Source organism: Puma concolor, chromosome E1 (genome assembly GCF_028749965.1).
Source record: "Puma concolor isolate L17-30 chromosome E1, mPumCon1.1.hap2, whole genome shotgun sequence".
In the NCBI taxonomy this organism is placed as follows: domain Eukaryota; kingdom Metazoa; phylum Chordata; class Mammalia; order Carnivora; family Felidae; genus Puma; species Puma concolor.
This window is the reverse complement of record NC_141680.1, coordinates 48,539,947-48,554,381: the sequence shown is the minus strand read 5'-3', so window position 1 is coordinate 48,554,381 and position 14,435 is coordinate 48,539,947. Positions and strand designations below refer to the sequence as shown.

Here is a 14,435-nt window from a genome sequence, read left to right as displayed (position 1 = left end):
TGAGGTTTATTGAAAGAGGTTTCCTGGAGAGGAGAGAGAGAGAAAGGGATCACTGTTCATTGAGCATCTCAGTGGTCTTGGAACTTTGCAGAGTATCCAATGACCAGTTTTGAGTCAGGTCTTCGAAGGCAAACATTCAAATGGGGCATACACCTTAGGCAAAGGCCCATGGTGGAATCAATGCAAAGGGACTGAGCTGGGGCATAGGAGGGGTGAAGTTTGGACAAAAGGTGAATTGATAAAGACCCTCAGATGCCATTTTGAACATCTAGATTTAATTGATGGACAACCAAGTTCTTGAGCAGTTAGACACAAAGGAAGTATTTCAGTGAAAGAAACTTTACAATGGCTGGTGGGGGAGAGAGGATGGACAAGGAGGCTCAGTGAGGTTTTCGCTGGAGTCCAGATGAGAGGCTTGGAGTCCTAGGCTGGGTGTGCCTTTGCCACGCAGAGCCACAATGCCTGATGGGGGCCTTGTTGGCCACTGTGGCTGGGGAATGGGAGGGCTGCAAGTGTGGCCTCCTAGTGAGGCAGAGTTGTCCTGGCTGCCCCTTGTGTGGGGGTGCAGGCTGACTGTGTAGGAAAGGTGGGACTGTTTCTCATGAACTCAGAGCAGGATGCTGAGCTCTGAGGAGGGACTTAGAGCTTTCTCATTCATACAGTTTCCAAGTCTTCTATGTTCTATGGCCTGTGCCACCTAAAGATGTTATGCAGGGGCACACTCCTGATGGGTGTCCTGCCATTACGGTGCTAACAGCTAATAATGGGAACAAATAAGGACATCATAGCACAGCAAAGTAAGAGCAGTGACAGAGGCATCAAACAAGAGTGCTATGGAGCCTGGATTTGGAGCAGTACTTTGTTGGGCTCAGCCAGAACTCAAGAAGACTTCTTGAAATCTGGGCAGAGATTGGGCCCATGGAGATCTCAGCCCAGCCCCTCTTTTCCCCTGAACCTTGACTTCTGGGCTCAGATCCTTAATCTAGAGAGAGCCAGTCTCATCTTTTGGCCACCCTTTCACCAACTCAACTGTAGTTGAGTTGCCTCAACTACTAGTGTCACTTCTCTTTGGTTACTGGCTATGCTACTACCTGCCTCAAGGCTCCCCTAATCACTGATAGGCACTGATTTTTAGCCACTCCAAGAGCTCCTTGGGGCCTCTGTCCAGTGCAGTTGGACTGTGTTATATTGGATGTGGCATATATTGGATGTGGCATCCCCATGGTGGGTAGACCCAGAATGGAAAGAAGGGCTAGAAGGGGAAGGAGCAGAGGCCTTCTCTCTCTTTTCTCAAGTTTGTCCTAAACTTGTCCCTAGAGTACCCATTTCCCAAATGTCTTCCTATAGACCTCTCCATCCCATTTCCCCCTCCCCCACTGAGCCTGGAAAGGTGTTGTTTGCCCTATGATCGGTCCCCAGGGCAACAGGCCAGGCAGCAGGTGTGTGTGTTGAACAAGGCCATCTCTGGAGCGGAGTGGCTGGAGATGAGCTTTGTTTAAATATTAAAGAAGTCAATCATTAATCAAGCCTGGCTTGGTGCCCAGCTACCCACTGTCTCCATTTGGGAAGGTCTGGACTGGGGCAGGGAGGGCTGTGGGGCAGTTTGCATCTCAGGCAGCCGACAAGCAGCTTTTGGGGCTGGATTATGCAGCCCAACACAGGGTAGGCCAGAGGATCAGCAGAAAGATATGCTGGATATAGAATACAGAGCACAGTGCTCAAGAACCGGGCACCAGTGATTTGTACAGAATGTCCAGTTTTACTTGAATACATTTTATAAGGTGACTGAAGCAGTGTCCTGTTTCTAGCCAGAGAGGACGTTCCTTGGACACTGCAGTCCTGGCCCAGCCCCACAGTTGGGCTCTTGAAGAAAACAAGGCTGTGCGAATAACAGTTTGGGGCATGAATTGGGGTGGTGGCTGAATTGGAGGGACAGAGTCACTGGGCTCACTGAAACCATGGTTCCTGAGCCCCTAGGGGAAGGAAGTTGGTCTGGAATCCAGGACATACGTGGAATCACACAGAGTCAGTAGCCTGTACACATGGCTTCACATACATGAATTCCATACACACAATTACAAACCTCCATGTACCCAGATCTGCCACAGCTGCACCCAATTGCAGTTGGACACTATGCATGCAAGCTGTCTCCTCCCTAACCCCCCCAGTGCTCTCTGCCTTGGCCACCTTCCTCCTGCCCTCCAGCCTTACCAGTTGTACTGGTGTCTAGTCCCAGCTCCACCATTCAGCTCTCATCCACAGAGGCTTCCTGTTGTGCTGTGTGAGAATTTGAATGATCAGGCTGATTGAGCACAGCGTCAGGATGAGGCAGAAGCCCAGCAGGATCCACTGTCTTTTGGCAACCAGGCAGGGCTCCATGGCTATCCCCAGGAAGTAGGCCTTGGGCTGTGTCTTGAGTGCACTGGAGTCCTGTGAACCGGTGTTCTGTGCCTTGGTGTTCTGGGACAATGACCTTTTTTCCAGGGAGTACAGCCTGCAGGCCAGCAGTAGGGCCACCAGGAACATGACAAAGCTGAGGGCCAGCAGCACCCACTGCCCAAATTTGGCCTGGTCAGCGTCCAGCTCCAGACTCAGAAATGTCACCTTGTCTGTGTCTTTTTCTGTGGAAGACACGGGAGTCTTGCAGAGCAGGTAGAATGAGGGAGGGAGCCCTGGGGTGCCCTGTGGAAATCAGAGCACCTGACTGCCACTGGCCTCCTCCCTCAGCCTCAGGCACCTACCTTCCAAGCCATAGGGGAAGGCATTGCCCTGGAAGGAGGGTGAGGAGGAGTAGAAGGGAAAGGAGGAGATGGGCACAGATAGGGCTATGCCCCCATGGTGCCCAGTGATGGCTCTGTGCAAGGGTCAGGAGGAAAGAAGTCCACCTTGTGCTCAGATGCCTACCTGGCAGTCTAGCTGAACAGTATGCAAGGAAGCAACTGAGCCAGTGGCTGGGCCATGGGGCTGTGGTCTTGGCCAAAGCTGCATCAGATGCAGACGGGGTCATGCAGCAACAATGCTGTGCTTGTTCAAGTCAGGTCATAGATAGGCTAGGGGTTAAGGCTGGATTGGGGTAGGGACTGGCCCAGGGCAGGCTAGGGTAGGGCTTGGGGCTGGACCAGAGCTGACACCAGGGTCAGATTATCAAACCTTCAAAGGTACAGCTGAAGTCTGGCCAGCCCAGGATCTCCCCCTGCCGCACATTCTCGGTGACCAGCCAGTTCAAGAGGGGCTTGAAGTAAGTCATGAGGGCCTTTGCAGACACTTTGGTCTGCCCGGTTATCTTCTGCAGGACTTCTGGCCAGGGCTTGCTTGAGCCCAGCTTTAGGACATCCCTGGGAGAGTAGATACAGCTGTGAGGCTGTGTGGGGTGTGGGGGCATCAGCTGGTGCTGCTGGGACCCCTCAGTGTGCCCAACCCTGGCCGTATGGCTTTGCTAGCCAGACTCTTCCCATAGAGCTCAGAGCAGTGGATAAAATAACAAGTTCTGAAATAAGAACAACCTGAGTTTGAATCCTGTGGGACTTTGGACAAGTAACATAACCTTTCTGACTCTCAGTTTCCATACTCATAAAATGGAGATAATAACAGTATGTACCTCCTAGGGTTGGTATGCTGATTAAATAAACACAATTCTGGGAGCATAGTAGGCAGGCAATACATGTTAGCTGATTATTATTATTATTATTATTATTACCACTACTGTGGTGATTATTATTCTGGACTCAAACAGGCATAAAGTCTTGAGACACTGTTTCCCATGAGGTGCTCAGTGTCAGTAGGGAGGGGCAGCTCTTCAGCCCTTTCTAGTCTCACAGGGAGTGTTTGGGAGGATTAGGGAGATCTAGAGTATGGAGTGTGCTCTGTGTCCTGCCTGCAGCACTGCACTAATGTCAGCTGTGTCTCAAAGCACATGCAGTGTTTGGTGGCAGGGGGACGAGCCTTAGGCTTGGCCCCACACTCATGGTGGAGGTACAGAGTGTGCTGAAGCCAAAGCTCTGGGCTTCTCCACCCCAGAGCCCCTGTGGAGGCAGTGATAGGCATACATTGATCCTTCTTAACCTGTGTCCCCAGCTGGCCACGAGAGAGATGGGGTCTAGAAGCCCATAAGTCAGACTGTGGAGTCTAGACTAACAGGACCCAGGTTCAAGACTCAGCAGTGTTACTTATGGGCCACATGACCTTAGGCAATTGACTCAACTGCTCTTAGCCTCAGTTTCTTCATCAGCAAAATGTGCCCTTTTAATATCTACCCTTCACTGTGGTGAGGATTAAGTCACATAATGGCAGTGAAAGAGGGCTTTGTAGCATGCAAAGACTTATACACATCACTTAATAAACAACTGAGAAAGAATGAGGGGAAACTAAAGTTTAGTGGATCCTTGACAGAAACCCGTGGGGGAAAATGTAGTTAAGATCCTAGATAAATGCAGGAGGAAAGTCATCAAGATGAAAAGAAAAACAAAATAAAACAAAACAAAATCCCACAACTAACTTTAGGTAAGATTATATCAGATGCTGGGTCCTGGGAAAAAAGAAGGGACCTGATGGGGAGAAAGTTTGGACCATTGAAAATCTACCTATTTAGAAATAGTCCTTCAGGCTCAGTGGGGCAAGAGGTTTGACCAAAGCCCGGCTCACGGCCAATGTGGCCAGCACATGAGACCTGCAAAAATGGCAGCTGAGCACTTTCTGACGCTCAAATCCAAGGTCGCAGCAATGAGTCCATTGGACAAGGTCACGCCTATCATGGTTGGCCAGATGAGGCAAGGGCTTTGGGAACTTGGACCAAGTCCACTTCAACTCTCCATTCCCAGCAGATCCAACCCAGAGCAATCACATATAGGAAGATGAGTCAAGTTCTAAGATATATTAGGTAAAAGAGCAGCCAAGAATCTTGCCCTCCCCCTTCTCCTCTGCAAGCACTCACTGCCCCCCCCCCCACACAACCTATATTCACTCTGCTGCTCTCTCAAGTCCCCAGAGCTCATGACATCCCACTTTCTCAGAGTCCTCTCCTCCACCCTCTCCCCAGAAGATAGCATTCAAAGTCCTAAACCTGGAACTTAGGGTCTTCCCTGGCCAGGGAGAGGTCTGGATGGCAATGTGTGAGGACGGGTGAGCAATGACCAGTGATGACTGGCAGGGCCTCTACATGTTTTGGTGCCAAGTCAGATCCTGGGAGCTTTGTGTGCCCTGGGTGGGGAGGAGGTGGTGGTGAGAATGAGGTCAAATTTCCCACCAATTAAGTGGAATGAAGGCTCAGAGTTAAAAGTGAGTTGATGTGTAGAAAACAATGTCTGTTATTTCTTGCACTCCTGCTTTTGGGGACAGAGATCCATCCTTGGTCCCTGGGCATGACCTCCTCACCTTCTTTGCATGTTCACTAAAGCCCTTTCCTACTGCACCATCTCCTTTCTTGTGTTATGGTTATTGGTTTATCCTGTGGCCCATTGCCCAAGCTGGTTGGCATGCGCACAAGTAAATACTTGCTGAGTGAATAAGTGTTGAGCAGCCAGAGACATGAATGCAGAGAGCAGAGAGGGCCCTTATGTTCCACACATTCAGAAAAGCTCAAACATAGGCAGTTGGCTACCATAAACCCCTGTAGTGTGAAAAGATAGAAAAGCAAACAGACTAGGTTGATAATCGGCATGGAAGGTGCAGCACTCCCTGGGAGCCAAGCCAGGAGATCAGTCTTGCAACGCCATCTGGCCTAGTGGTTACTGACAAACTGCACAGTGGAATCACAGATATGCTCATTAAATTTGCAAAGGAGACTAAATTATGTGGCTATGTTAATCCTCTGGGAGACAGGAATAAAATTCAAGGTGACCTTGACCAATCGGGGAAATGGACCCACTAAACTGGGTAGAAAAATTGGTGGGGAAAAGACCATATCAGTGGGTGGGCTCTGCACCTAAGTGGTTGAAGCCCTGATCGTGGAACCAGCAGACCTAGGTCTAACCTCACCAGACCTGTATCCCTTGATTCTTAGAGGCAACAGTGTGAATGATGACGTGTTCTAGAATCAGTTCAGCACTTAAAGCAGGATTTTGCCACTTGCTAGATGAATGATGTGCAATCACAATATCTCTCTTAGTTTGAGTTACATTATTTGTGAAATGTGGCTAATCATGCCCACTTTGCAAGTTATGAACTGCTAACGTGAAACCTTGTAAGAGTACTCCTCAGAGAGCCCAGCTGGTACTAGTCAAGGCTTCCCACCATCAGGTCAGCGTCCCATTCTTCCAGGTTTGTTTCAGGACCAAAACCAACTCCACAGAGGCAGGAATGGAAATCATGGGCTCGATACTAAGTGCAGGAAAAAAGATTGGGGCTAGGGAGTCAAAATGGACCACAAGCTGACCAGAGCATCACAAAGGTTGGCGTGAAAGCAACCTGGATCAGCCTGGGAGCCGGATCCAAGCACCTCCAAGAAGAGATGGGAAAAGCAGAGTACACCCAAGAGTGCATCAAATGCTGCTGAAGATCGGTGAGCACCTTGTGCAGAAAAGATAAGGGCATTTGGATGGAGGACTGAAGGTTGAGGCAGGACTCCACTACTGGCTTCCCATCTGAGACAGTTTGATTTATTGGCATATGTGAGTGTGTGCATGTGTGCGTGCGTGCTCAGGTGCACACATGGGTGAAGGAATGTATGGTAGTGAGTGTGTGTAAGTGTGTGTGTGTGTGTGTGTGTGAGAGAGAGAGAGAGAGAGAGAGCGAGCAGGAGGGGCCAAATAGTCTCTCTGACCAGGAGAGGCTACACACAAGGAAATGGGCTTCGATATCTAGAGGACAGACTGGAGTCTGACACGAGGAAGAACTTCCACTAAACTAAAAGGTCAATGAGGCTCTGCTCAGGGTGCCCACGGTGGTCTATTGAGGAGAGGGAGCCATGGGCAGGATTCCAGCAAGGGGCAGGCAGCTGAGAACAAATCAGGGAGCTTTGTGAGGGAGGAGAGCACTCACTCCAGGAGCTTCTCAGCTATCTTGGAGTTATAGCGGTCACATCGGTGCAATGGGCCCACATGGCCTGAGGCCAGAGCATCGTGGAACTGGAACTGGAGTACTAGGCTGATGAAGTACCTGGGGAGAGGGACGAAAGGGCAGGCTTGGGAGCTGGTGTCAGGGATGGGAAACCCAGAGCCATTTGGAGCCTAGCAGCTCTGACGTGCAGTGGTCTGAGGGCCCGGCCAGGGCCCAACCTTGCTGGGTGGAGGCTCCTTTGCCAAGGTCCCACCTCAGATTGGCCTTGGAATATACCCTTCTTAGCCTCCTGAACAAACCCTTACCTCCTTCTTTCCTGCCTTCCTCTTGGGGACAGTAGAGATGCTTTAGAATATTCCCATCAGCGCTGCCTCCACACAGGATCTGCTCTGAAAGCCCAAGAGTCCAGGGTGTGGCCCCCAAGACGCTGCACAACTCTTTGGAAGAGGTGAGCAGGGGAACAGGGGAACATTTGGATCTAGGGCCTTCCTGGAAATCCTCAGCCTAGTTCCCATGCCCCCAGTCCCCAAGTCCTAGAGCTGGTTCTGCTGGCAGGGCCCAGACCGTTACCGTATGTAGGGCACGCTGGCAGAAATGTGGAACTTGGCACCAGGATCAAAGTAATCCTCTGTCCGAGGGATGGGGGGGGGCACAGGCCCTGGTACTTCAACCTGTCGGGGAGGACAGGGGGCTGGTACCATCCAGTTGGGTTCTCAGAGCCTTTTCCTTTGGAAGCACGTGCACCTCTATCAAAACTGGTGGGCACAGGACACTTACTGCATCTTTATAGATTAAATAAATGAGTTGAAAACACATGGGATTGGGAATTGGGAATCAGAATCAAATAATAACAGTAGTTAACATTGACTTCCTCTGTGCTAGGAACCATGCTAAGCTCTTCACACAGATTCACTCAACACTGTCCCGATTCTAGGGACATGGGAGGGAACGGGCTACTCAAGGTCTTTCTTGCATCCTAATGATGGGGATGGTTATAGACCCACAAGGTCACTTCATCTGGTAAGAAGTGCCAAGAAGAAAACAGAATAGCATCCCTGCAATGTAGTGCTGCTGTTATTCCCATTTTAGATGAGAAGACCAAAGTTTAGAGGTCAGGGAACTGGTGGGAGGTCACAGAACTAGTCCCTGGCAGATCCCATTAACTTTCAAATTCAGATCTGACCTTGCCCCTCTGAGCTGTGCGACTGTGGGAAAGTTACTGATTGTCACTGAGTCTTGTTGTCTGCAAGATGGGAATAAAATGATCCATCTGTGGGATGAGACAAAGCCTATGAAAAGTTCTGGTTGTTTCATTGTTGGCTCACTGGTTGCCCTGAGCCATCCTCTGGGGCCAACATAGAGCCAGGAGGCTCCCCTCCCAGTTGATAGAGGCTTCCTTATTCAGGGCCAGGAAGTTGTCACCTCTCTCCCTTTACCCTTGGTTTCCATCATAGGTGGTGGTGGTTATAGTTGGCCAAGGGAGGAAAAGTACCCCTGCAGGCACCTCAGATGGCTTGTGGGGGTTGCCCTTGGAGAAGTACAAGATCAAGACTCTGCCAACCCCACCAGTGAGACCTGGGCCTGAATTTGGGATGGCAGTGGGAGGGTGAGTGGACAAAGAGAGGAGCACCCAACTTTTCCACCCCTGAGTTGCTGTGTGACCACGGGCTGGTCACAGATTCTTCTCCAGTGAAAGATCATGGGATGCTGTACAAGTTCAAAGAAACATAAGGGGCCTGGTTCAGAGCTGGCAGCTGCTTCCTGGTAGCCCCAAACCATGCTGTGGCCAGCAGACTCAAGCAGGTCAGTCTGAGGCCTGGTGGAGATGGAGAAGCTGGGCCATGGGCATTCATTATCCAGTCAGCCAGTGGTCGGTGATAGGATGCGACATGGATGCCCCTCCCTCAAGAGTGGTGCTGCCTGACTGCTGGTGAGCTCTTTTGGCAGCCAGTTCTGACCTTGGACATGCCTGAGGATGCTAAACCAGAGGCAGTTGTGAGAGTGTGTTAGAGCAGCAGGAAAGGGGGCTGTGGGCTTGCCTCTCTCCCATGGGGACTTTTTCCATGGGGGAGAAAGAGCTCAGGTCACCAAACACTCTTCTGCCAGTGCTACTGGTGAGAATAGGAGGGGAGAGGAGAAGCAGGTGGGCCTGCCTGGTGGTCAATGTTTTGTTCTTGGAGGAGCCCGGGTGCACCCCTGTGTGAGCTTCCCAGCTACCCAGGAGCAGGCAGGGCCACTGCCAGGGTCCCTAGAGAGGTTAAGAGGTGTGCTCAGTGCCAGTGCCAGATTCAATGTAAGGTCCCATAATTGCAGGTGCTGGCCCTATCCACTTCAGTAGGGGTATTTTTATCAGGTGATAGCAAACAGCCAATACCACCCCGGGGCCTCCCCAGGGGCCCCCCGGCCACCAGCATGGCACACCCTAGCTCTGCCCTCTGAAGAGAGGCAGCAGCATCCTCTGGCAATGGGCAGTGTCCTTAAGGCTGACCGGAAAGCCCCACCCACAGCAGGGGTGGGAGGGGGCAGAGAGCCCAGGGCAGCTGTCCTCCCCACCTCAAGTTCCACCACTCCTGGTTGTAGATGTCCTTCCGGATGGTGCCATCAAAGACCTTCCAGTGAAACAGGTCCATCAGGTAGGCGAAGGGGATAAAGGCGATCTTCTCCAGGGCGATGCCCATCAGGAAATTGACCTCCTCCTCTGGGGAAGGTGAGGCAGTCAGCTGGTGGCTCCTGGTTCTCCCTCCCTTCAGCCTTGCCCAGAGATCCTTGGCTGCAGCCTCAGGCTCAGATGCCCTGCTATGGTCCTCTTGGCCCCCATCACCTGAGTCCTGGTGCTGGTGGCTGAGCAGGACTCTGTTGAGCAGGTATTTGTGGGAGGAGGCCGAGAGGGTGACCATCGACCCCACGGCCTCTTGAAAGGCTGGGTTGGCTCCTTCACGGAAGATCACAGAGAGGTTCTTGTACTGCAAGAAGTACTGGATATGGCCCATCTGGTGGAAGATGGAGAGCAGGTTTTCTATGGTCACCTCAGTGCACTTCTTTACCCTAGGGTTAAAGGGCAGGGGTCAAGGAGCATAGGGAGACCCTGGGAGAAGGGGAGATTTCTCCATTCAGACTCCCTTAAGGGACTGGGGCAGATGGGCTAGAGACCAGCAGGGTCTTGGGTACTGTCCTTTCTCACTCCAGGTCCCCCTCGCTCATGTTGCCAGCTCACATCCCCCTCTGCTGCCTGGCTCCGGCCCTGCCCACCCTTGCCCACCTCCTAAGACAGGCGGGCAGATGGAGAGTGGAACCAGTGGAGGAAGAGAGAGGGAGGGAGAGGAGGGTGGTGCTGGTGCCCCGTGAGACCTGACGTCCTTGCTGTTGTAGAAGTCCCAGGCAGAGGCGTGGCACTCCACCTCTCGCCCATCGGTTGGCCTTTCCATCATTGAAGTTTTCCAGAAGTTGGGAGGGGTGGAAAGCAGCCCCAGGGAGGTGAAGAATTTTTCAGCCCCTTCGAACATTTTTGAGGGCTTCCAGTGCTGTGTGGAAGAGGGGATACATAGGGCCCAGCCCGAGGGTGTGGAGCTGGCAGGGTCACATGGACACGGAGCACTGACCTGGCTTTTCATGATTTTTGTGATGGCCTCAAGAGGCTTCTTTGGGAAGGGCAGGACCAGGTCTAAGATGTTGACCCAGAACTGAGCCCACATGTTCCCTGGAAGGAGAGGAGGGGCTCAGAGGAGGCAGGACACTGTCTCTCCCTTTACTGAGTGCCAGCTTGGAGGCCTATTCTGCTCACCCCACTCTGCTACCAGCTAGGGCGTTACTCAGGAGGTGGGCAGGGATGGGTCCCCGCAGGTTGATAAGCTCTGACCCGTAGTGGCGGTGCAGGGCCCGGCACATGTAGGTGTGCAGGTTTAGGTAGAGTGGCTGCAGGTAAAGCTGCTCCAGGTCGTGTTGCAGGGTGTCAGACTCTTGGACCGCCACAAGGCCCCCATGTCTTTGTAACCTAGGACAGGAGAGGGGGCTCAGAAACACTCACCGCCCGCCCTTCCTTCAGCCCTGGCCTGGCAGGCAGGAGACCCAGGCACTTTCTGGGGAAGCCACTTGGCCTCCCTGGTCCTCAGGGTCTTCATCTGCCAAATGGGAAATGTGCCTCCAAGGTCACTGTTCTGATTGGATAAGATCAGGGGTGGAAAAACATTTAACAAAATACACACTCCATGCTTCTCACCATGCCTGGTTGGAGAGGACCTGGATAAGGCACTGGTCTTGGCACCCACCTTGAGCCCCACATGTCCAAGCCCTCAGGCCACCCTGGCTCCTTCCAGATCCTCCCAACACTGGTTTGTCCCATCGTGGGGCCTGGGGGTCTCTTTCACCTCTTGCTTGCCTTCTTTCAGGCGTTGGGGAAGTGTCTCCAGGCCTCCTCTTCTCTCTCTTAGCACTCGTCCTGAGATGTGCGTTTGCACAAATCTTGTGTGTCTCTCAGACTGTAAGCCCTACCTAGGAGGGCAGGCTCCTCTCTGTCTTTTCACCTACGCATCCTTAGAACCTCTCCAGGACCTGGCACACAGTATGTGCTCAAGTGATGTTTGTGGACCAATGGTGAATGAACCACCTTTGCTTCCCCCAGCTGTGGGGCGGGGTTCAGGTTCTCCATCTCAAGGTCCTACTACTGCCTTTACCCCCAGCAGACTCTGCTTCTCCCTTCCCAGGAACTGCCCTGGGACCTGTGCAGTGTGCCATCTGCATGGGCTGGGCTGGCCAGCTGGGGGGCTGGGGGCCTCACCATTGAGCTTTGCAGTCCTGTTGCTGAGCTGCACATAGCACTTGAAGGTGATGCAGAGCTGATGACCCACAGCATCCTGCCAGCCCTGCCAGGTCCACAGCAGCTCCTTCTCATCCCGGGAGGTGGCCATGACTTCTTCAAGGTCTATGCCAAGAAAAGGAGCCAAGGTGGGACAGCCCCCCCCCCCACTCCTGCCTGCCCTCTGCCCTTACCTGCCTTAGGCAGACCCTCCACTCCTCAAAAGTGAGTACACCTGAGGCATGGAAGACAACGGGGGGTCAGGGTAGGCTTGTGGAAGGGGCTGATACTAGAGACTCTGGGGACGGACAGGGCAGTGTTTGGGTGCTCACCAGGCTCCAGGGGTAGGCAGGGTCCCTCATTCAGGCACACCTGGGCCATGCTGTATGTCGTCTCCATGTAGGCCAGAAGCATGTTGTACTGGGCGGCAGGTGTCACCTAGGGCAGGCCTGTGCCCCTGGGCCCACCCCCAGTGCTAACCCCTCCAGCTGGGAGGGGCAGGCCTATCTGAGGCATCTTCCCTTCAGCCTCTGCTTCCCTCCCCCAAAGGAAGCTCATGGTCCTTCCTGACAACCTCCCCCCTGCCCAGACTCTCTGGCTTCCCACCTGGCCAGCCCACCCACCCCTGGGGTGGGGAGCATATGCCTGGAGACATGGGGGCTCCATCCATCACCTCCCGAGCTCGTCCTGGGGCAGGGTTGCCTTGTCTATGTTCTGCAGCTTACTCAGCATGTGCTTCATGTCCGGGTCCTGGAACCTGGAGATCTTAAACAGGAGGGCCCGAGTGCCAAAGTACGGCATGTGCTGGGACCTCTCTGAGTCTTTGTGCAGCTGGAACGAGGGTCACCATATTTGTCTTGGGAAAGTTGGAGACAGCAAAGACCCCAGCCCCCCAACCTCCTCCTGAAACCCACTTTAACGGTTCAGAATCACTAAAGAATTGCTAAAATGGGAGAAAGGAAGGAGCCTGAGTCCCTAAAAGCAAGGAGGTGATATGTACAAGGGGAAAGAAACAAGAGATTCTTGCCCAGAGAGCTTTTTGGGGCTACCAAGAGGCCCAGAGCTTGCAGCCTGCTTTGACGTGTACTTTAGGGATTCCCTCTTTTCTCTAGCTCTGGACAGGGGGCAGAAGGTGTGGTTTTCCCATCCCCCCCCGAGATCCCTGAGAAGAGCAAGGGAAGGAGGGGCTGCAGTTGAGGCGTTACCACACCATCTCCTCCCGGTTTTTCTTGGTGATGTTGGTGACATAGTTCCAGGTGGCCTCCATGAACTGGTTCCATACAACCTGGGCGGTATGCTCATAAAACTGCAGGAACATCTTTGCCATGGTCTCATTGTAGAACTTGTCTGTGGAGAAGGAGGTGGGCATCATGCTGTCCTGGGAGGGGTCTGCCCCGACTGGTCCCCTTGTCTGCTCCCATGCTCCTACAGGTCCCAGCCCCACCTAAGTTCTGATCACCCTCGGTCCTGAGCCATGGCAAGAGCTGCCCATAACAGAAGAGCACAAATAGGGAAGGTCCATGACAAGTCCATCTTGTGCCCATGACCAAGAGAACAGCAGAGCTGGTTGAGGCTATGGGCCAATCACGGTCCAGCTCCATATTGTGACATCAGGGGCTGAAGGGTCAGCCATGGAATATTAGAACTGGAAAGCCCCCACCCACCTTCTGATCCAACTGTTCCCGTTTTACAGGTGAGGAGACTGAGGTCAAGGCAAGAAGAGAGCAGGGCTAGAGTTTGTTCTATTCTAGTTGGTAACTTTTCCTTGGCATTAGAACAACCTTCCAACCTTGGCCAGGGATTGATGAGACCCTTTCCCTCCAAAGACTGGCATCACTTCTGAGAAGGTGGGAGGGATGATGGATGGACAGATGTATGAAAGTGACATCTCTGGGCCTCTGGACTCTGGAAGCACAGTTGTCTCTCCCTGTTCTTCTGACTTGACTTCCTATGTTCTTATTTTTGGCCTTTCTCTCTCTCTCTCTCTCTTTTTAAATTTTATTTTATTTTATTTTATTTTATTTTATTTTATTTTATTTTATTTAGTTTGAGAGAGACAGAGACAGAATGAGCAGGGGAGGGGTAGAGAGAGGGAGAGAGAGAATCCCAAGGAGGCTCTGCACTGTCATTGCAGAGCCTGATGTGGGGCTCAAACTCACGAACTGTGAGATCATGATCTGAGCCGAAACCAAGAGTCGGAGGCTTAACTGACTGAGCCACCCAGGCCCCCCTAGCCTTTTTCTCTCTTATAGGATGTATAATCATACCTAGGGGTATGTAGGACCCTTCCTCCATTCCCATTGTCCTTATAGCTGTTTTTCCAGGGATAGCCTGATGCTATGAGTTTGTAATTAGGAGGAAGCATGGAAGGTAGAGGGCTGTGAGGGCTGTGGGAATGTGTGGCTGGTACCTTCCACTCAGGGTTCATGTCCCTGAGTACCTGAGCCTGGTTAGTGTACCAGCTACCAGGACTCCAGCTCTCTGCTAGCTTTTGATGACTCCCCAGTAACCTGACACATTTAGTCTGGGGGAAACCAGACCACTTGCCTCACTTTGGGACTTCTTTCTCAGACTCACTTCCATCCACACTCATACTGCCTCCACCCTATGTTCCTTTCACTTACTCTGCTCAGCCCAGGTGCACCCAAAG

The 14,435-nt window shown here is 52.4% G+C and overlaps 1 protein-coding gene across 1 annotated transcript; it reads right to left on the bottom strand.

The window, feature by feature from the left end:
• Positions 1 to 253: 253 nt before the first annotated feature.
• Positions 254 to 13,386, bottom strand: LOC112864456 (angiotensin-converting enzyme-like protein Ace3). The gene is given in 17 exon segments (XM_025927484.2): positions 254 to 757; positions 2,212 to 2,621; positions 3,151 to 3,335; positions 6,976 to 7,092; positions 7,564 to 7,640; positions 7,643 to 7,664; positions 9,547 to 9,691; positions 9,815 to 10,038; positions 10,342 to 10,514; positions 10,593 to 10,690; positions 10,803 to 10,952; positions 10,955 to 10,984; positions 11,768 to 11,911; positions 12,118 to 12,215; positions 12,468 to 12,616; positions 12,996 to 13,132; positions 13,230 to 13,386. Coding segments are annotated over 16 exon segments (2,301 nt in total). The 3' UTR covers positions 254 to 757; positions 2,212 to 2,226.
• Positions 13,387 to 14,435: the final 1,049 nt, after the last annotated feature.